The sequence below is a fragment of the Xyrauchen texanus genome, chromosome 22 (genome assembly GCF_025860055.1).
Source record: "Xyrauchen texanus isolate HMW12.3.18 chromosome 22, RBS_HiC_50CHRs, whole genome shotgun sequence".
NCBI classification, from domain to species: domain Eukaryota; kingdom Metazoa; phylum Chordata; class Actinopteri; order Cypriniformes; family Catostomidae; genus Xyrauchen; species Xyrauchen texanus.
The window spans coordinates 32,219,165-32,243,130 of NC_068297.1; the positions used below are offsets into that span (position 1 = coordinate 32,219,165).

Sequence of the window (23,966 nt, forward strand, 5' to 3'; positions counted from 1 at the left end):
CACGCACACACACACACACACACACACACACACACACACTGGCAGCCAAAAGTTTGGAATAATGTACAGATTTTGCTCTTATGGAATGAAATTGGTAATTTAAAGGCATAAAAGCTTGAGCAGAAAGAAAATATTAGACACCCAAAAAAGTTTTTGTTGAAAATGTCCTATTGTCATATTTAAATTATTGCAGTGGCAGTGAGAAAGAGCTTGTTATTCGGGTTAACACTAAATACACATATGCAAATCCTACTTAAGCATGAGATGAGATGAGATGTCAGCTGTATATCTTACTAAAATTATATCTAGAATGCCTAAGGTCTGCTCAGTTGTTATTGCTGCAAATGTTGGATTCTTTAATAAACAGAAAGTTTGAAGAATTAGGATTTATTTGAACTAGACATCATTATTTGTAACATTATAAACGTCTTTGCTGTATTTTTAAAATCAATTGAATGCATCCTTGGTGCATACAGTAAAATTATTAATTTATATAAAAAATAAAACACTTCATAGTGATTCCAAACTTTTTAAATGTAGTGTACATTTTCATATAAAATACAGGCTGACACAGAAAAGTTTTTTAAATGTGTATTGTGACTGGAAAAAAAACAGCAATTTTATGATGAGAGCAAAACAGCCAACTAATACAATGTACTTTAAAGTAATTTAATTGACTTTATTATCAGAGTTTGCTAAACACTGTTTTAAGATTGACTTTGATAAAAGACTAAAAGCACATATGATAAATATTTACAACTTGACTATTTTACTTTTTAAGCCAAAGTAATGGCTTCCAAGTACATACCCAAAGGTCAAAAATACACACACACACACACACACCCTAAACCCAACCCTCTCAGAAACCTTTTTGCATTTAAAAAAAAAACATCATATAGTGTTTAATAAGCCATTTCCCTCATGGGGAGCGCTGGCTGGGCCCCACAAGGTAGGTGATCTCAGGTTTTTACTATCATTGTGGGGACATTTGGTCCCCACAATGTAGTATAAACATAGCACACACACACACACACACACACACACACACACACACACACACACACACACACACACACACACACACACACACAGAGCAACAAACAACATCTTTCCTAAATTAGAAAAATAATGTCAACATTAGGGGGTACACATTTCATTGTACTGTTTAGCTTTCAGGATGGACAAGAAATGAACTCCAAACCCACAGAATGAAGAAAATATAACTATTACTTTATCTTTTTCTATTAAGTACCCTTACGATCTGTTCCTGAAAAATAACTATAGAATTGATTACTAAAAAAAAACTAAAAATGATCCAACCTATTCCATCTAACACTGATGCTTAACTATAAATCACACCAGACAGGACGTGTAAGCACATATGTGCTTATTTACAGTTGTAGGTGGTGAGAATAATTTTGAACACTACCTTAATTTTACTGGTTTATTGTGAGACCAAGTTGTACCCCCAAATTTACAATAATAAATTCCACTTTTAGACAGATAAAACATGGGTTCCTACCTTTACAAATAAGTACCATGGTGGTCAAAAAAAAAAAAAAAATATTATAGTGCCATAGATCTGCAATTCTATACCTTTGATTAAATAAACCTACAAAAAGTTTACTTACAGTTGACTGCATATTAAGCACAGAAATAATAAAAAAAAAAAAAAAAAAAAAAAGAAAGAAAGAACATTAAACAAAAAATTACACACTTCAGCTTTAAGGCTTTTAAGACATCATGAAAAAAGAAGAAAAAAACACCTTGAAGTTGTGAGGCACACCATGTACTCACTGAATAATCAGTCTGAAGAGGTGAATCTAAGCAAAGTGTTTTGTGACATTTACAAAGCCAATTTTGTGTGATGGTGTTTTTGAACTCTGACTTCTGAATGAATCATGCAGAACTTACTGATAATTCTCAGGTGATCGTTAGTTGAACATTACTAGTTTTCTAAGGTGCAGGTCTGGAGACTGTGGCTAATGTTTGTTTACAGAAAAGATTTAGCTACATTTCTTGTTCACTATTAATGCTCCATTAGTTCTGTTGTTAAGGTGAACAACAGAGTAAACAAACTGGATGAGTGGACATTTACAAAAAGAAAAACTGCACACAGGCGAAGAGGCATTTCTAGACATGCTAATTTCAACAGAGCATTATTTTGAATTCTGAATTGACATTCAAAATTTGAATTTTGAATTTGTCATTTAAAATGTTATCATGCAAATGCTTTAATAACTATATAATACTGTCTTAATTGGCGGTGAGTGTAGATATGCAGAAAATGCATTGTTGTTGGTAGCAGATAGTCATTTACACTTACAGGCTGTGTTATCTGACATACACTACTTGGCCAAAAGTATGTGGACACTCTTCTATGCCCTTTGATTGCAGTTAAGACAAATCTTAAGCAAATGCCATACAATGACATACTAACAAATTGTAGAAACACATTGTGAATAAACTGGAATTCCAATGGCAAGCCAGGACTTATTTCCCAACATCATTTTCTCACCTCATTGATGCTCTATTGTCTGAATGGGAGCTCATCCCTGCAGCCACGTTCCAACATCTACTGTAGTGAAAAGCCTTGCCAGGAGTCATCCCCTTTATAGGAGGATCAAACCCCTATTTATGCAGATGATCTGTAATTAAATGCTCAACAACCACATATGATAGTGGTGTTTGGGTGTCCACATATTCTTTTGGCCAAACATGTACATTTTTGTCAATCTTTTAATCATATTATTAAAAAAGTTTACAACACAAACAAGAACATTTTAAAATATCTAACAATGGGAGGAGAAAGTGCAAACATTTAGGTTCCATGTTATCATTTTGTTTGTTTTGAGGAACCTCTTAATTTTTATTTTCTTCTTCTAAGAATCCTTCGTTGTACTCTTCCAGCAGTGTACAGTTGAATTTCCATTGTGCTTTGTGCTACTGACTCATCTTCTGGAACTTTCTGTCTTCAAACCAGACGACCTACTGGAGGAAAGATAAGCCAGTGAGAGAGTTTGACAACTTCGCTCAGCTAGCTTGCCTACAGATGCGCCAAAAGCAATAGCGTGACAAAACTGCGGCATTCTTACGATTATCTGCACTCATGCATGCACCCGTTCACATAGACATGCATGTGTCCTAGATCTTGTCTGGAAGTAGATTACACATGACAAATAGGAAATGTGGAAAACAGTATAGTGGGCTTTGTTTACAATACTTACTAAAATCTGTGCAGTATACACTGAATACTGCATTCTGTTTTATACAAATATTAAGTCAAATAGTAGGGATTACTTCTTTACATTTCAAAATGTTTGTTACGTGACCTCATCATATCGCATGTTTAATTCAACGAGTGGCGTCTACTTACAACTTGGACAAAACGTTTTTTAGTTTTTTTTTTTGCCTTTCCAATTCCATTTTGTGTAAACATGCCTTCATTTTTGGCAGTCTGATCAAATAATGGGTCAAGAAAGAGATGTTAAAAAACATAACATAGTTACTTCTGGTTAATTAATCACACTGGAAGGTCAAGTTCAGTGCATTGCATTGTGAGATACAGTATTCTATGCAGTAAGTTCTTTTGTACACTGCAAATTTTGGCATATGTAGTAGATCATCTGGGTGTTCTATGCCAAGAGAAATTTGCACAATGTGCAGAGTATATATATTACATACATGGGATGCACAAAACAACATATTTAAAAAAAAAAAAATCACTAGTTAGTGGCTTGTGTGAACCACTAGTCAACTAATCAGTTTAAAGCACACCCTGTATTACAAACCATTCCCAACTTGAGCATGTCACAATTGGACACAAGACACACAAGTGCCAATGAGCATTTGACATTACTAACGTAAAACCTGTGTCATAGTACTTCTTAAGACAGCAATCTTTGAATGTGGGATTTGTTACAGGACCACGATTATTGAAAAAAATACTTTTGGTCTCTTCGTCACACAAAGAGATCGGAAAATCAGGATACACCCAGCCTTTAATAGAGAGATGCTCCAAAAACAGCATGAGACGCAACACAACCAGGGGTGCTTTAAGGTACCTTTGGGCCCATGGGCTCGCTGTTCCACGGAGGCCCCCTGTCAGTCGTTGAGCAGGGATATGGGGGTGGGGGGGACTGCTGTGCGATGAACATGTGCTACATGGATGGCTTATACAGTTGTGCACTGTATCCATGTATACAACAGCGTATCTTGCTGAAAGTGTTTACAAACGCTCATTCAAGGGATGTCCACAGGGCAGAATGGGGTGGCGGATGCTGCAAAATGGCCCCCCCTGGGAGTTGTGGACCGCTGGGCTTTAGCCCATGTAAGCCTGTGTGTTAATGCGCCCCTGAACGCAACAAGCATAGAATGAAGAACTAAATCTGTCTGAATGTGTATGGCTGTACCAGTGCTGCTTTAAAGGGGATGACTCAACTTTTCCAAAAAGGTAAACTATCTAGCAGCTAAAGAACAGCACATTGTCTGCACCTCCGCTAAAATCTAGAAAAAACTAGTTGACATCAATTATCGAATAGATCAGGGGTCGCAACCTTTTTGACATATTCCGGATTTCGTTCTCTCACCCTCCATGCAAAACAAGCTGAATTCCATTATATTAACTTTGCTAATAAAAGTAATTTAGGAAATATTTCAATTGCTATAGCTCACTCTACTTGCTCTGTAATGTTATGTTGCTATGGTTACATAAAGTGTATTTACATCGAACTATATATATATATATATATATATATATATATATATAGCAAAGCGTTTACTCCTCAAAAGTGAAGTGCTGCCTGAATTAATCTGTGGAACCGGCTCGTGATGCAAAAATGGCTTGCTCATGCTGTGCTTGTCTATTAACTATACCGTAGTCTAGTCACATATTAATTGTGTTTAGCTTTCCACTCGGTTCATAAAAACATGCTGCGTGATCAAGAGGTAGGTTGGCATGCAGGTGTGAGGGGCTTTATTAAAATATAATAGGTTGCTGACCCACGGTTGGACTTGTCAACGATCATGACCCATCCCTACTATCAAATGCAGCCATATTAAAAGTAGCATGGTAATATGCTAATTTGAATGTAGCCTTGGCCTTTACAATGTGGATGTGCAGGAGGGCTTTGAGCAGAACTCCAGATTCATAAAACACAATGCACGTTGGAGATGATATGTTCGATGTCAGCTCCCATGATGTTTTGTGTGTGTGTGAGAGAGAGCACGTTACTGTATATGGGAGGTTAAGAGACTATGTTTGTTCTCTCTTTCAGAAGTCATGTGGTAAACAGATTCTTTTCTTGTGGGTCCTCTACTGCTACCTCCTTGTCTTCATCCTACCATTTCTCTAATTCCCTACCTGATCCATTTCTCCTTTGAGTGTGGGGTGCTTGACGTTAGCCCACAAATCATTGGTGCTTTATGCAAATTGCAGCTTTGCTGGATGAAAGAGTAATTTTCAACATAAAAAACATATTGCACAAAAGAAATCGTATATACTGTCATTCATGCCATGTGCAGTACATTGTGACTGACTGATGTGGCATGTCATTGGATTATGATGGCATGGGACATTCGGTGTCCACAGGTCCCACCAGGGAGATGGGTAAAGCAGACAAATTGCTTGCAGATGGCTGCGGTGGAAGGGAGTACAAGAGTTCCAGTGAAGAACCTCCTCCTATATTCATGGGGGAAGGGCCTGATAGGCAGAGGGGTTCCCGAGCCTAGTGAGTCCATCAGATATGTTTCTGTGGAGTATAGGGGTCAACAGCAGGCATTTGGGGGTGGGGACGCAGGTGGACATTCAATCAAAAGGACAGTTCTGTTTCAACAGCCATGCCGTTTCCTACTTAAACTGAGTTCAAACCAGTGTTTGAGTGTAACTAATTAAGCTTGCAAAGCTACTAACTTAAAAGAACAGTTCACCCAAGATATTTCTTTTTTTACTGAAAAGTACTGTTGTTCTTTTTTCTGTGCAACACAAAGGGGGTTATTTATAGCAGAATGTGTAAGCTGCTCTTTTTTTATTGAAATAAAATAAATATTAAGCTATATTTTCAAAGAAAGTAAATAATAACTTTCAGTCTGTTTACTTTCAGTCATATACATTTATATATATTTTTATGTAATTATATATATATTTTTATTTTTGGAGATTGACAGACCTTAGTCCCCATCCACTTTCATTGTGTGGAAGAGAGCAGCTTGCACATTTTTGCAAACCTTCTCCTTTGGTGTTACACTGAATAAAGTAATGCATGTTTAGAGTGAGTGAATGTTAACGAATTTAGAGTGCTTTCTAGTTTTGTTTGTTTTATTGATTTCTTTTTGGCATAAATGTATGTATTTGTACATTTAAGTTGTAATTGTTAAGTTGTTATTTGTCAATTAAATGTATGCATGTTTAATTTTTTTTAAGTACATTTTAGTCACACAAATGTTTTTTTTTTTTTTCTTTTTAGACACTGCAATTTGCAGTGTACCTAACAACTTTATCAAAAAGATAGCTTGGCAAGCTACAATTTAAATGTTGCTTCCCCACATTGGTTGAAATAGAGCATTATAAATGATTGGTAGTTATTGCTATAAAATTTATTCAGCCATATATCTTAGCTTTCACAACTTATATTTGTAGATAACTGGTTTGTGGAGAAGATATTGAGGCAGATTTGTGAGTTTGTCTTGTTTGTTCACTAGTGTGGGGAATTTTCTGAGCTCTCAGTGTCTGTACACTCACTCTCCACAAAAGCCCAATTCCCTTCGGCAATTAACAGGCACCACAAAAAGACTCCATTCTGGCCTTGACTCTTTCAGAGGGGTAAAGTGATGAAATGAATGTGCCATTAAGGACACAAAGCCTCTCCCTGCTCACCCCGTCCCCCTGATCTGATAAAGGCCGGGGAAACCAGATCCAGTGTGTCTGAGAGTTGCCTTACCTGACTGTAGATCTCTGATTAGGCTGCACATTAGAGACCTTGAACACAAGGCTGGTGCCCAGAGGCAGAAGAGGTGTGCAATGAGGTATTGCTGACATGAAAGACATTCTCTCATCATTTGTTCACCCTCGTATTGTTCCAAACCCATATGATTTTCTTTCTTCCATGGAACACAATTAGACAAAATGCTTTTTTCAGTCACCATTCACTTTCATTGCATCCTTTTACATACTGTTAAATAAAACTGCATGGTGACCTAGATTAACCTTCTGCCTAACTTCTCCTTTTGTGTTCCATGGAAGACAGAATTTCAACTGGGCTTGGAACAACATAAGGGTGAGTACAAAATGACCAGATTAATATTTTTGGGTAAACTATGCCTTTAGAGATTTTGCATGGTTTCTATAGAATTTAGAGGGATGCTATTATTATTTGGCATAAACTGTGTGTAAACAACAGGAGCTAAGGTTTACGTAAATGCATAAATAAATGAATACAGATAAATAAATGATGATAAATTAATGATACATGAATAAATTAAGAAAAATGCATTCAACCAGTTGTCTGCTTTTCTTTCAAAGAACAACCTACTTGACAGACTTCAGTCCAGCTTTAAAAAAGGACACTCAATGGAGACTGCCCTCTTGTCAGTAGCTGAAACCCTGCCTAAAAGCTAACTCCAAATAATATGTTCTCGTCCTCCTTGACCTGTCTGCTGCTTTTGGCACAGTGAACTACCTGATCCTCCTGTCCAACTTCTCCGACCTGGGCATCAGACACACTGCACTTGGCTGGTTTTTGTCATACCTCACAGGCAGATTATTAAAGGTCTCTTGGACAGAAGAGCTGTCCAAGTCAAATCAGCTAACCCCTGGTGTTCCTCAGGAATAAGTGCTTGGACCCCTCCACTTTTCGATCTACACAACATGCCCAGTTTACAACATCAGGAATATCAGACCATTCCTTTCCAAAGAAGTTCCACAGCTCATCATCCAATCTCTTGTCATTTAAAGACTGGACTACTGCAATCCTTAGTTGGCCGACCTCCCAGCTAGTGCAATTAAGCCACTGCTGATGGTCCAGAATGCAGTGGCATGTCTGGTCTTCAGTCAATCACAGAGGGCTTACATCGTCCCTTATTGATTTGAAATCACTGGCTTTCTGTAGCTGGCCAGAACAAGTTCAAATCCTTCACACAATCTGTGGAAACATCTCGACCTTCAAGCAACTGTTAAAAACGAGCAGTTAACCAATCCACAAGCATAATGGCACTTACCATTAAAAAAAAAAAAAAAAAAAAAAAAAAATTTAAATAAAAAATACAATCTTTTGCACTAGCTTACTAGGTATTTGGCATTAGTAGATATATTTGACTTTAGTATGGCAAAACGTTTATGTTCCTCATTTGTAAGATGCTTTGCATAAAAGTGTTCAATGAGTAAATGTAAATGTATGCATTTTAATTACATTTCCAGTCAAAGGTTTAATCACTCTATTTTCAACATTTTAGATTAATAGCACCATCAAAGCCACTGAACAACACAAATTTACACTTTTTTCAATTACTGTAGGTATGCTACGCTAGTTCCCAGTTATGTTAGGCTCTTGTTGTCAGATTTTTCTTCACTATCTGGTCCAACTCTGAATGAATCAATAAATATATATTTTCTAGAGAAATACTTGAGCTCAGCTATAATTCTTCTAGCTAAACTGGTTGAGCATGGCTTTGGCTGAAAAGCATCTGCCAAATGCATACATGTAAATGTGAATTGATAAGCAGGCACAATTTATCCATCTATACAATCAATATCAAGAAATGCATAAGCATTTAGATCAAAATATTTTTTAAATCATGAGAAACATCAAGTCAAGTTTGTCCCTACTATATACAAAATATTGCAGCATGCATGCCACTACAGATGCACCTAACTAGGTGAAATGTCCCAAAAGTGTCGGATATTGTAAAACAGAGGCAAATGTTATGTAATATAACCGTCATGGTTACTGTTGTAACCTCTGTTCCCCGAGGAAAGAAACAAGACGTTGTGTCAAATTAAGTGACACAAGGGGTCTTCTTGGGATGCCAAATGTTCCTCTGAACCTGAGAAAAGGCCAATGACAAGTTGGCAGACAGAATTTGCATGCTTCACCCACGGACATACGGTATAAAGGGAAGCGGGACAGCGAGTGTCAGTCAGGATTTTGCACTGAGGAGCCGAAAATAAAGTACGGCCGTTTACAGTGGTATGTCTAGTGCTGTGGCAGGAGGGACACATGAAGTGACACAAGGGGTCCCATCTAAAAACGGCACCACTAACCGTGTTACGTGAACTGTCGAGACAGGTGCAAGCAGGCTACTGCGTGCTAGAGGAAACTGTGTCGGCTGCACGTAGCCCTCCCCAACGCCCCCAAAGAGATGTCAGATACAGACCTTAGGTTCCCCGCACTCCAAAGGGGGGGAATAAGTGCTACATGACTAGCATGGGAGCAAGCCCGGCAGCCGCGGCCTTTTCTCTCACTATGTCTCTCACATAGGACGTGAAGCAGCTGGGGCTATCTTAATGCTATGAAATGCATCGGGGAAGGTGGTCTTTCCTGGTCTTATTCTTTCAGGGGGAAAAGACCCTGCGGAGGCCACATCCTGCCCAATCTAGGGGGAGGATATGACTCCAAAGGAGGAGATGGCGTGGAGTTGTGACATGACGAGAGCGCATGGCACCTTGGCGATTTATGTATGCTAACGTTTCGGTGCTGTCTGAATGGATCAAGACATGCTTGCCCCGGTTTAGTGGGAGAAACCTCCGTAGGGCAAGAGATACAGCCAGCAACTCTAGGCAGTTGATGTGCCAACGCTGCCGGGGTCCTGTACAGAGGCCAGCGGCAGCGTGCCCATTCCACACAGCACCCCAACCCTGTTGAGAGGCGTCTGCGGTAACCACGACACGTCTGGACACCTGCTGCAAGAGGACTCCGGTCCGCAGAAAGCAGAGGTCTGTCCAAGGCTTGCAAGTCTGATGGCAAGAAGAGGTGATTGTCACACGGTATGTGCCGTGGCACAAGGCCCATCTCGGGACTCGAGTCTGTAGCCAGTGCTGAAGCGGTCTCATATGCATCAACCCGAGTGGCGTGGTCATGGCTGAGGATGCCATATGCCCCAGGAGCCTCTGGAATTATTTTAGAGGAACCGCTGTGCCGGGCTCGAAGAGAGTGAGGCACCTGAGCACTGACTGAGCACGCTTGTTGGTGAGGTGCGCTGTCATTGAGACGGAGTCTAACTCCATGCCGAGAAAAGAGATGCTCTGAAACGGGACGAGAATCGGGACAAGCACCTAGACGGCTGAGGTGCCTGAGCACCTGGTCCCTATGAGCGCATAGTAACTCTTGAGAGTGAGCCAGGATGAGCCAGTCATCGAGGTAGTTGAGTATGCGAATGGCCATCTGCGATCTTCGTGAAGACGCGAGGGGACAGGGACAGGCCGAAGGAGAGGACCTTGTACTGATACACCTGGCCGTCGAACGCGAACCATAAGAAGGGTCGTGTCGAAGCAGAATGGAGGTGTGGAAGTACGCATCCTTCAAGTCTACTGCTGCAAACCAATCTAGTTCTGGAACGCAGGTAAGAATCTGTTTCTGTGTGAGCATTTTGAACAGGAGTCTGTGTAAAGCACGGTTGAGTACTCGCAGGTCTAAGATTGGTCGCAACCCGCCGCCTTTTTTGGGTACGATGAAGTAAGGGCTGTAGAAACCCTTCTCCATCTCGGCTAGATGGACGGGCTCTATCGCATCCTTGAGGTGCAGGGTCGTGATCTCTACTCGTAAGGCGCTGGCTTTCTCGCCGCGCACGGAAGTGGAGCGAATACCGCTGAAACTAGGCGGAAGGCCGGGCGAAGTGAATCACTTAGCTGAGTCGGATTGGGAAGTGAAGGAGCCAAGGTACCAATCGTCAAGCCGCAAAGGCTGTGGGGAGGACGGAGGGTTCCAGTCCAAGCTCACGCTCACGGCAGCCTGGGCAATTATGAAGGCCATCTGCCCGAAGGCAGCAGCCCAGTTGAGTCTTCAGCGTCAGATGCCTGGATGCTCTCCGATGCAGCGGCGATGTCATCATCCAATTCCAGGGGCTCAAGGGAGAATGCCGGATGGCTGTGAGGCGATCCGCACTCATCCAAAGCTTGGACGGAAGTGAGCGAGCGTGTTGGGGGCAGGTGGTTCGTGGGGATTTACCCGGCGAAACAGAGTCCGTCATTATCCCCATATCGCCTTCATCGCCAGCCGGGTTGTCATCAATCCCGTGGAAAGAAGGAGCGATGTGGGGGGTGGCTGAAGTGGCATTCACCTTGAGGAAGGAGAGCCGCAACCACAACGCTGCCATGGTCATGTTCTCGCATTGAGTACATGAGCCATCCACGATCGCCGCCTCAGTGTGATTGCTGCCCAGGCACACGAGGCAGCGTCTGTGGCTGACGGTCTTGGAGAGAAATCAACCTTATCCAGGAACAACACAGGGACGGAAGGGCATCTTGAAAAAGACGCGCCCTGAAAAGGACATTCAATGCCGCTGTGTATTGCTATTTTTATGAGTGGAAAACTCAAACTCTTTTAGAGAAATTAAACTCTTTTAGGAGGAGAACACACTTTGAGCAGTGAAAAGGGCTGTCGAAGCGATCCAACAGCAATGCTGCTCGCTGACAGAGGTGAGTGAAACAGTGGTGAACTTCAGCTTGCTGTTGCACAATCGTTCGGCTCCAAGGAAATTCTGACTGACACTCGCTGCCCCGCTTCCTTTATACCCGTATGTCCGGGGTGGGGCATGCAAATTCTGTCTGCCAACTTGACATTGGCCTTTTCTCAGGTTCAGAGGCATGTTTGGCATCCCAGGAAGACCCCTTGTGTCACTTCATTCGACACAACGTCAAGTGAGTGACAGAAGGGGAACTGAACATACAATAAATTCAAGTTTTGAGACTTTAATATAACAGCCTATAGAAAAGAGAGGGCTCCAAAGCAGTGCCAAATTTTTCAAGCAAGTCAACACAGCAAGTATCTTGCTTCCATTTTCACATACTCCATAGAAAACATCACCATGATGTCATCCATAATTATCGGAAATTACAAAGATGCAACAAATCATTGTGTCTGCAACATTCTCTCAGCCAGATGCTTAAAGAGTCCTTTTTATGAGACTAATGGGATGGACTCACAAAGCCTCTTTTTTACACAAGAAATAAGAGTCGCAGACGAGACAAGCCTGCTCTCAATGTTAAAGCAAACAAACTGGCAAAAACGCCTTTTAGCTTACTAAAACTTTTTCTGTCTGACATCTATTCTAGGGCAGCGGTCTATTTTTACCACTTAATGCTCAAAAGCAGTTTAGTGGCATGTGGACTACCCTGCTAAAACACTTGAAACGTGAATGATGAGAGGAAGTACCAAAATAAGTGTTACAATGCACTGGTAGAATCTGGATAAATGTGCAGAGCAGGTGTGTCCCAAACAGTGCCATTACTCCTTAAATAATTAGCCTTGAAGGATTGCTAATTCCGTTTTAAGAGTCTGCTTAATTTTCCAACAAAGACTTTAAAGCAAAGCCATACATTAGAAGCTAATTACTAGTGCATTTAGTTCAGAATTATTTACATACAATGAAAACAAAGCAGATGGTTGGATGGAGGTTTTCACACTTTCACACTGTTTTTGCATTTGGGTTTGGCCATTGTGAGTTACTAAACCTAATGCAAGAATAGTTTCAGCAACAAAACAAAAGTACTGAGAAAAAGTCACAGGTTGAATTTTATGATTCGTTGAGGTAGTACCTTTGTTGATAGTCAACATTTTACAGCTGCCGACTTAAGGTTCACTCTGTTCCTAGCCATTTTCAATTTACATGTTTGTGTTTAAGACTGTGTCTACACTGGATGCTGCACATTATCTCTGAATATTCATTAAAAACAAATCAGCTGTAAGTTCGATGCAAGACATCAGCAACAATAAAATTGGCGAATAACTATCCCAGATAGCACACGTACATCACCCAGACGCAAGTTTGATGTGTAAGTTTACATTTGGTAGATGTATTTTTATATAGCGATTGCTTATATGCAAGATGTCACCGTACTAATACATTTATTGTGAAAGGGGCCATTTTTGGGGTACTGTAGGCATCTTGGATGTTATTGTGGAGTGGTGATCATATTATTGCCATGCAAAGTACAATGTTTTGAAAGGTTTGTGAAGCGTTCTATGACTCCCAAAGATGCAGTGGTGTAAATTGTACTGTTAGAGCAAAATTATTTTTAACCCCTCCCCCTGCTAAGAGATCACCCAAAGCACCCAAAGTATCTTAGTTTGAAACTAAGTAAGGAAACTGAGTATCGCAAGGAAAATAAATACTAAGGTATCAATTATTGTAACTAATCAGACATAATTGTAACTGGCCCATTAATTGATGGATTATATTAATATATGCAAATATGGAATATGGATCTAATGTAATGCTATAAATCACTGTACTCTCAAATTCAGCAGTCGAGCAGCATATATGATACCAATTGTCAAACATTAATTGTTAAACACAGCCACAGCCAGACCAAGGAAATTGTCCATTGGCTCTCATCTCATCTTGGATATTTTGGCAGTGCGCAGTCCTAAATCCTGACTACACTAGACTCATCTGTTTCAATTCCTGCACACTTAAGTGACAAGACATAAAACTGTCTTTTAGGTGAAGCTTTGTTCAATCCATCAACCCCAGAGTGTGTATGTGGAAAGGGGGTGTTGAAAAGCAAACTTGTTGGCTGTAGGCAGGAGAAGCCCCCTCAGCTCTCCAAACGAACCAGCTGTTTATCTTGGCAGTGCTAATCACAGTCCACTGGACCTGACGTTCTACTTGCTCTCGGCCACTGTTTATAGGTTGAAGTTGGCAGTGCCAGGGTAAACACATGAGCTCAGCCCTGCCTCAGTGTGTCTCTGCTAGGATACTGAAGCCCACAAGCCAGGGTAAACAACAGCTCCACAACTAATTGCAAGGGATTCCCACTGGTAGGAGAGCGAGCTGGTGAGAAACAAAGGACAATGCTAGAGGGCTAGCGAGACTGTCATCAAACACTAAACACATAACTACGAGCATTATAAAACATTATGGCAGGGAAAAAAGACTAAATTGAGACTGTGAGCTGAGATGAGGAAAGTGAGGGAGAGACTTGTCATCATGTTATGAGACAGAGTGTCTCTGCTTTCAACTATGTGGCTATGTCTCCAAAATGGTAAAAAAAAAACACAAGTGACAAGTGACAAGTGACAAGTCGCAGTCTCAGTGCTATTTCGGTAGCCATCATTTCAAATAAACATACATTTTTCCAAATAAGTGTATTTTTCTGTGGCTCTAAAAGAAAATATCACTGAGGACTACCACTAATCAAATGTGAGGTAATTGGTGCTGCTGAAAAAAATTAAACAGCTAAAACCAGCCTATGCTGGTTAGCTGGGCCAAGTAGTTTCCCCAGCCTGGTCAGGCTGGTCAATTGGCTGATTTTAGGTGGGTTTTGGGCACTTTTCAGCTAATCAGACTGGGGGACCAGTTAGACCAGATTAACCAGGCTGGAGGACCATCTTAAACCAGTTGAGATGTGTTTGGCAATGCTGGTAGACCTGTTGAAATGCTAAAAATGTTTAAACCAGATAAGTTCAATAAACAACCTTAGTCTGGTTTAAGGTGTTTTTCTTTTAAGCAACAAGGTGCCTTAATGTCTTCAAACCAGTTATAAAGCCACACATATCTTTTGAACATCTATGCACAGAACCACAGTGAATTAAACTTCACACTGTAATTTTGCAAAAAGAAACAGGTGTGTTTGGACACATTGAATTACTGCATTTAGAAAAATAAATTCTGCTCATAAGTTCCGCTTTAGAGAACCACAAACCAGAGGCCGATATGCAGAAGCACAACAGGATTAATATCCAAACCACACTTTCCTACTCATAACCCGGCAAGATACAGTGAATGCATGACAGCACTATATTTTTTGCAATATATTCACAATAAAATGGAATATATTCACTGTCATGACTCCTGATGGTTATTTTAGAAAGCAAATTCTCTTACTAGATTTATGATGTTGGAAACGTTTTACAGATGTAATAATGCACTTGTCTTTGCTTATCTATGAAGCAGAATAAATGAAGTGTGCGAAGAGAATTGAGTAACTCCAAACTTGGTAGTTTTGTCCAACAAAAGCTATTAGACAGGATTTATTCTTGTAATAAGTAACTTAAGTAGCAAAGTCTTTGTTCAGTGATGGAGCGCTAGAACTTGAGCAGCTAATGGTAAGATGTGGCATTAATGAACTCAATTAGGGGAAGGATCAGGTGGATTTTCAGCCTGATCATCTTAAGGGAGAACGAGTTGCTTCCAACAAAGTGGTTAAGGTTTAGCTAGTTAGCATGATCCAGTTAACCTTAAGAGCTCTTAAAAATGTGATATGGATTTAATATTTTCCTCTGTATGCTGCCATTGGTGTAACAGCTCAAGATATTCGTCAGTGAGGGGCTTAGGACTGTGCACATTCTTCTAGTGTTATTAGCAACCAGCATTGCCAGCATTTCAGGATGTAATTTCCCTGCAGCTCCAGAATAATCAGTCACATGGCATTCACGACTCATGTGATTGGGCATGAGCCAGCTGAGCAACTGCCATTGAGATGAATAGGAATGAAAATGGATAGCTCCCTCCAAGTATTATAGAGATCTTTGCTCCCAACAGATGAATTCAGGAGACATGATGGAGTTGACCCAGTTGGTTTCTCCACTACCTCACTGAGAAGAGAGCTTGACAGGCTCTAGGGGCTGAATGGGAATTTTCCACCAAATTGATCTCTGTCATGATGTCACATGCAGTTTATCTGCCATTTTTTTTCCTTTCCTGATTATTCTCAGGGAACAGCTCACATCCAACTCAATTCCATACACCCCGTGGACCGTAAAAACTGTGATTAAAGTAATCATCAGTTTAATCTAGCTTCCAAAAATGTTTATACAAGCACGTGCACAGACACTGTGCCATGGTTTGCACTAGGGCTGGGCAATATCTAAAAATACATCTCATTATTTCTCAGCCTTTGATTTTATAAAATATAGCCTATACAGACAATATTTGCTAACAAAACTTGCTTAAATGGTCATTTTTAGATTAAAAAATCTTTAATGCAAGAAGTAAAATACAGTTTTCCCACACTGTTTTACTAAACAAACACAAGGAACGCAAACAGAAATATTATAAATGACAATATATGTAAAACACATATAAAATGCATTGCCATGTATAGTTTGCACTGATATAAAAAGTCACATAATTGTATGCAACATATATGTCAAAATACTACAAAAATTGACATTTACAAATATACATCGGTGGCCAAAAGTTTGGAATAGCATAAAGATTTTGCTGTTTTGGAAGGAAATTGGTACTATAATTAACCATAGTGGTATTCAACTGATCACAAAGTATAGTCAGGACATTACTGATGTAAAATAACAGCAACATCACTATTTGAAAAAGTAATTTTTTATCAAATCTAGAGAGCCATCACTCCAAAACCTTATCCTTGAGTAATCATGCTAAATTGTTAATTTGGTGCTAGAAAATCACTTGCTATTATATCAAACACATCTGAAAGCTTTTTGGTTCATTAAATGAAGCTTAACATTGTCATTGTGTTTGTTTTTGAGTTGCCACAGTATTCAATGGAGTACACAAAGGGAGTGGTGGTGGCGTAGTGGGCTAAAGCACATAACTGTTAAGCAGAAGGTCGCTGGTTCGATCCCAACAGTCACCACCATTGTGTTTTTGAGCAAGGAACTTAACTCCAGGTTGCTCTGGGGTGATTGTCCATGTAATAAATGCACTGTAAGTCGCTTTGGATAAAAGCATCTGCCAAATACATAAATGTAAATGTATATACAATGGACTGGCATGTCTTAAGGTCAACATTAGGTCAAAAATGGCAAAAAAAGAAACAGCTTTCTCTAGAAACTAATCAGTCAATCATTGTTTTGAGGAACGAAGGCTATACAATTGTCAACAAATTGAAAATGTCATACAAAAGTGTACACCACAGTCTTCAAAGACAAAGGACAACTGGCTCTAACAAGGACAGAAAGAGATGTGGAAGGCCAGATGTACAACTAAACATGAGGATAAGTACATCAGAGTCTCTAGTTTGAGAAATAGACACCTCACATGTCCTCAGCTGACAACTTCATTGAATTCTACCCACTTAACACTAGTTTCAAGTACAACAGTAAACAGAAGACTCAGGGATGAAAAAGACACTTTTGAAACAGAAAAACAAAAAGAAAAGGTTAGAGTGGGCAACGAAAAACAGACATTGGACAATAGATAATTGGAAGAGAGTATTATGGATCTTAACCCCACTGAGCTTTTGTGGGATCAGCTAGACTGTATGGTGCGTGAGAAGTGCCCGACAAGACAGCCACATCTATTGCAAGTGCTACAAGAAGTGTGAGGTGAAATGTCACCCGAGTATCTGGACAAACTGACAGTTAGAATGCCAAGGATCTGCAAAGCTGTCATTGCTGCACATGGAGGATTTTTTTATGAGAACACTTTGAAGTAGTTTACGTTTTTTTTCAAATTGTAATAGTATTTTTTCACATTATTAATGTCCTGACTATACATTGTGATCAGCTAAATGCCAATTTGGTGAATAAAATTACCAATTTCTTTCCATAAGGCAAAACCTTTGGCCGCCAGTGTGTGTGTATATATATAGATATATATTTGGACCCACTTTATATTAGGTGGCCTTAACTACTATGTACTTAACCATTTGACATAATGTACTTATTATGTACATACATCTTTTTGCATTGTAAATACATTTAAAGCACCTGCATTTCATTACATTTGTAGTTACAGTTAACTTTACCCAAAACCTAACTCTAACCCCATATCCTAACCCTACCCTTACTCCTAAACCGACCCATACCTCAGTAGCAGCAAATGTGGATATTTTGCAGAACAACATTAAGTTGCATGCATAGTCTTGTATGATTTATGTATCTTTTCCTAAATCATTGTGGAATTTGAATATGTACAGAACAGTTTTGCCTAGACTATATGAAATATAGTTTTATAAATATGCTCATATGGCATATATCAGATTTATTCATGGGAATAATGAGGTTTAATCATTTTCATATATATGCACTAATATAAACATATTTAGTATTAAAAAGGAACATGTGCCTAGATGTTTTGTTTTTTTTACTAAATAGACTAAATTTTAATACAGATAAAATGCCACACTTGCACTTAAGTAAAAATGTTTGAGGGATGATGCAAAAAAAGTATTTGAATCAGAATTTTAAACAGATTTACAAAAACTAGTAGTTTTAGCTGACCTATGACAAACCTATGAATTCTAAAGGCATTTGCGCTAAATCAGAGACGCTATAAAAATTTACACACTCATACGAGACAAGAGAGATCCTGAAACCAGTCTAATGTCACAGTTTTAAAAAAATTAAAAGCCAACTAAATAGTGCATTTCAAATCATCACAATATTACTGATGTTGCTTGATTTTACATCAGAATTTTTTTTTAATTGGAAATATATTGTGAGTATTTGACATGTCACCCAGCCCTAGTTTGTACCATCTCCACCTTAAAATGTGCAAGCCCTATATGTGCACTACATTGCTTGCACTCTGTTCATATTGTTAAAATGTTATGATGTATGCTCTCTGCAGCTTCTGAGGCAAATGTTAGCGCAAAAGCAATTAGTCAGGCCTTACTGAACAAATTTGTCCCTTGCCTTGTCCCCTGACTGCTGCTGCTTGTAGTGCTACCTGTAAAAATAAAGCACACACAGAAAAGACAAAAAAATGAAAAAAAAAAAAAAAAAATCAATACCAATGGAATACACATGGAGTTCACTAAGAATTAATTTGCAACCACTGATAGTGTAGCTTATTTGCATGCGTGATCTGACTATTTTGTCACCTGATTCACCAAAGGTACAGTAAGCATCGCTCCACCACTGGCACCTGAATCAGCTCTTTAAAATGGTGTGCTCGGCTAATAGTGCAACACTAAAAGCACCATATTTGTATATGAGGTGCAATCAATAATAACCCTAATTTACATAGTAAGAAGGCTTGTTTGTGCTGAAAAATTAGCACTAGAGTCATCAAATGTAAATGCAATAATAATGATTGTTTTCAAAGGTTTACTGAACTCTCCCATGTAGACAGTAGGCTAATGCCACAAATCAATACCATTAGTTGCTATGTCTGGCTCATACAGACCACAGTGTTTACCCTTTTCAGGGAAATCAAATGGCTTACTCATAGTTGGAATACTGGGAAATTAGATTTTTTTTCCACTTAGTCTTTAAATACTATTGCCTGATATCTGTAACATCTCCACAATATCAAATTAGAAAGACCTTGATAGGAAGTTGGCAGGAACACAGAGTATATTGTGAACTCTATGAAAAAGGAAGTGCCAGTGGAAATTACGTAACTTCACAAAATGAGGTTCCACCAAAGCACAACATAACTTCTCCGGTTCGTAAGTTTAGTACCAAATCAAGTCATATTTAAAATGCATTCAGCAAATAAATAAAATAAATAAATAAACTGCACACCTTCTTTATTGACTCCTAAGCAGCCTTTGAGTTCTTGAAGCGAGATGGTCTTGTCCTTGTTAAGGTCGCAGTATTCTGTGAACTTGCGGGCACATCGTTTGGGTTTGGCTTTCTTCTTCACGTAGCGTTTGAAAGGCTTCAACTCTTTCTTGTTGATGTCCTGACTTCCATTGTTATCCAGCTGGGCAAAGTACCAATGAACCACCCGTTCCTCCAGTGTGTGGTTTGGGTCAGGCTCATCAAACCTGAAGAGAAATGTTCACAGTTGGTGAAGGGTATATCATAATGCCACACCCTCTTCTGCATCACGCGCGCGCACGCACACACACACACACACACACACACACACACACACACACACACACACACACACACACACACACACACACACATATATATATTTTTCACATTTAATACAATTAAAATTGTATTCAATGAAAATCATAGCTTTCCACAGTTTACTTATTTAATAATCAATGCTTGTATATTTTCAAGACGTCTTAAGACCATTGTTTTGAAGAAACATAATATTTATTAGTGACAGTCACATTTGTTCATGCCGTTCAGTCTCTTACCTTCCACCACCAGAAGGGGTTGGTGAGTTGACAGCTTGGACCATGTCAGTAGTAAGGGCATCCAACAAGCTGGTTATAAATTCCACTTTCTTTCCATCTGGACACCCTGTAACATTTAATCAAACAAGATCAATATTTAGTATCGTAATTGCACACAAATAAGTGTAAGGCAGCAAACTGCAATTTAAAAGTCACTTGGATCTCAACCTCAACAGTTCATACACATGATAATCAAAATAGTATGCAAAGCAACAGATATCAGCATTTGTGTTGAATGTTTTTGAGCATGTGTGAGCTGTAAAACAGAGCAAAAATGTAAAGTTTAGAGGTGATAAGGGCACATTTGCAGACCACCGCAGCCCTGTTAACTTTAACGGCACATTTCTAAACACCTGGGTAGCACTATTAACTGTCCCAATTGTGAGGCTGAAAGAGTATGCTCGACTCGAGCAAATGTTCTTTCATTAATTATCTCTTATAGCGCCACTTAAAACAGGAGGATATAAAAATCTGTTTACAATTTCACTTCCACTAACTCGGTGAACTAACTAAAAGAATTAACGCTACTAACTTAATGACATTCTTTAGTAGCAACAGAAGTAACTCTTTTGTTTGATCGCAACAGAACACATCTGAGTGTCACATGGTCTGAATGTAACCGGCTCTGGTCACCCCGCTCCGAACGGGTCTCGAACCGGCATCTCCGGCGTGGGAGGCGGGCACGCTGACAAGGAGGCTAAAAGCCACAGCCTCTAGCATCACTCGCTAGTGCACTTCTTGAGGTCAGGAGAGTGGGATCCACACACTGCACAGCCATCTACCAGCTGGCTCCCGTTACATGAAGACCTTATACAATCATGACAATTTATTGGCTGATGGCACTTAAGCGACGCCTTTGGGAGCTATGTTACGGGTTCCATAAAGGTGCTCGCTTTTGTGCCATTGAGTCCAATTTTCTGTTCTTCAGTACACCATCACATCTGGCCCATGAAGTACTAGGGACTCACGTCGAAGCAAGGATCATTATTATTCTCCCGTTTGAGTGGCAATACAGAATCAAATTTAAGAAGTGCTTACCTCCGTGCGACCCATCATCGGTGAAGATTCCCACGTGCGCTGCCTGTTTGGGGTTTCGCTACACAGAGGTCACGTTGGAGGGTTCTGATTGCTCACAGTGTGATAGAATTAATGTCAGGATGCTCTGCAAAAGGCTTGCCTCCTTTGGAAAGTTGATGGAGTTTATTACACGTGCAATGGAGAAATTGCACCTGTCCGGATGAAATGCAGTTGGAGGCTCATAAATTGATCTTGGACGACTGTGTTTTAGCAGGCCAACGTGCAGATATGCCTCACAGGCAGCTCCCTTTTTTCCCACAACTCCATCATGATATTTAAAAGTCCTGGGATCAACCTAACTCAGCCAGGATTACAAATCAATCATCCTCTGAATTTTTTAATGTGTGTCGACCATGGATATAATTCGGTCCCGGCGATGGAAGTGACAATGGCTGCACAACTCTTTCCTTCTTTGGCGACAACATGGAAATTGAGACCTACTCTTCCTTCGAAGCCATGCAGGTGATGTTTAGCAAGGCCTACCATGCTTCGGGTCAGATGGTTTCAGCTTTGCACATGCTGGCAGTTTTGCAAGCCTACCAGGCCCATTTTATGAGGGATTTAGATGAGGGAGCTGGGCTGGATGCTGAGGCCATCATGGAACTACGGAAAACTTCTGATTTGGCACTGAAAGCCACCAAACACATTGCTCATGCTATTGGTCAGAATATGGCAGCCCTCTTGGCTGCAGAATGCCATCTGTGGCTTACACTCACAGATATTTGTGACAAGGACAAGGCCTTCCTAATGAATGTCACTGTGTCACAATCCAGACTGTTGGGCGGGCCAATGGGGCCAATGCCCAGGGGCTCTTGACTACCAGGGGGCACTTGACTGCCCAGGGGTGTCCTGGGCTTTAAGGCTGCGCCAGTTTGGTGATCCCCCCTGCTTGAAAAACCAATTGGGCATGAACAACGAACCCCCACACACACTCAAAAACTTTTGAGTGGAGGGGGGCCCATGGAGATAATTGGCCCATAATCTGTCCCTGCCCACCAGAGAGCCACATAAGGCGTCAGACAGGAGTTTTGCACCCCCTCAGAGGGATTGGGTTCCTCGCTCCTGCTTGCCCTTCAGACAGTATTGGATTGAGTTCACCGTTGTAACCGCCTTGAATACCTGACAGCCAGAATACGGTTCATTTTCCCCCCACAGTTTGCACTGGGGAGCAAACATCAAAAAAACACATCCCAAATTCAGCCTCTGTCTCCATGACCAAAGGTCTTGAGACATGCATAACGGATTTCAATGTTCATCAAGCAAAAGTGTATATAACATACACAGTGACCATAAGCACCACACAATATCTCTCCATAAAACACGCTTGCACCTTTGCGGCGAACCAGTTTCATGAAATGATCCCCCCAGTGTTCATATGATTTTCCCTGATTCCCTGAGGTTTATTCTCTCAGCGTCCCTGCTGTAGATACATTTCAGTGCACTTATCATTTATGCCTAAATACAATAAAGGCAAAAACATTACCAAATCCTCTTCAACAAGCCACAGTATTGGAGGAGTAAAGGCTTCCCTCCACTGTGCCGCTGGTTTGGGGGCAGTCTCCAAAAGTAAGCCAAGTGTGCCATCTAGTGGTTACAGGTCAGACTGCGGGGAAGAGCCATGCATTAATCCCTCTGTCTGCCCGTCTGCTTGGCAGCAGATGAAGGGCATTTGAACTGGGTACTTCAAATGATAAATCATGGTTATGTAATTTAGACGGGCTCCACTGGTATTCAATGGGGATGTTCCAACAAAAGTTTCTGTTCGGAGAGCCCCATTTTTGATTTGGGAAATTCACTCTCTCTTAGAAAAAGGGGCAATAGAGGAGATTCCCTCTTCTCAGAGAGAATGTGGCTTTTACTGCCGTTATTTTCTAGTCTCGAAAAAAGACGGCGGCTTGCATTCCATTCTGGATTTGACATATTTGAATGAAATGTCAATTCAGAATGCTGACGCAGAAGCAAATAATGTCACAAGCACAGCCAGGGGACTGGTTTGTGACAATAGATTTGAAGGATGCTTATTTCCATATTCAGATTGCGCTGAAGCACAGGTGCTTTCTCAGAATTGCTTTTGGGGGCAAAGCACATAAATCTTGCATCCTTCCGTTTGTATTACTCTGGCACCACATACTTTCACAAAATGCTTGTGTGTGGCTTTGACACACTTGAGGCTTCAAGGCATCTGTGTTTTCAATAATCTTGATGATTGGTTGGTGTTATCCCACTCTGATACTTTGGCTGCCCAACATTGATATGTCGTTCTCAGCCATTTGAGCAATATAGGGTTGTGTGTAAACCTAGACAAGAGTGTTCTGTTGCCAGGGTTACAGACTCTATCTCTAGGGATGGAGCTAGATTCACAATGCAGGTGCATCTGTGGCCAATTCGCGTTCTCCTTTTTGCCAGTCCCAAGCAATGTTCGAGTGGGATGCAATCTCTCTGCAAGAATGTTTCACAGGCTTTTGGGGCTCATGATCGTGGCTTCTGCTGTCATTCCCCTTGGCATGTTGCATGCGAGACCTTTTCAGTGCTGGATGAACCCCACAAAGGGACTTCAATCACTGACAAATGCATCCCGTCTCTTCAAAGTGATGCATGGGTGCTACCAAACTCTGTAATCATGGAAACAATCCACCTTCTAATGTTGGGTGTTGCGTTGGGACAGGTTTGT

The 23,966-nt window shown here is 40.4% G+C and overlaps 1 protein-coding gene across 7 annotated transcripts in view; it reads right to left on the reverse strand.

Annotated features, from left to right (window-relative positions):
• Positions 1-437: 437 nt before the first annotated feature.
• LOC127662557 (SPARC-related modular calcium-binding protein 1-like) overlaps positions 438-23,966 on the reverse strand; it is a 104,451-nt gene continuing 80,922 nt past the window's right edge. For 4 of the 7 annotated variants that reach the window (XM_052153801.1, XM_052153800.1, XM_052153799.1 and 1 more), the window contains 4 exons: positions 20,180-20,285; positions 19,605-19,849; positions 18,771-18,804; positions 439-2,991 (listed from right to left, as the gene is read on the reverse strand). In XM_052153801.1, the coding sequence (XP_052009761.1) occupies positions 2,952-2,991; positions 18,771-18,804; positions 19,605-19,849; positions 20,180-20,285 (425 nt within the window). In that variant the 3' untranslated portion in view covers positions 439-2,951. Of the gene's footprint in view, positions 2,992-18,750; positions 18,805-19,604; positions 19,850-20,179; positions 20,286-23,966 lie in introns of all 7 variants that reach the window. The other 3 variants (XM_052153798.1, XM_052153797.1, XM_052153796.1) reach the window with 3 other exon arrangements.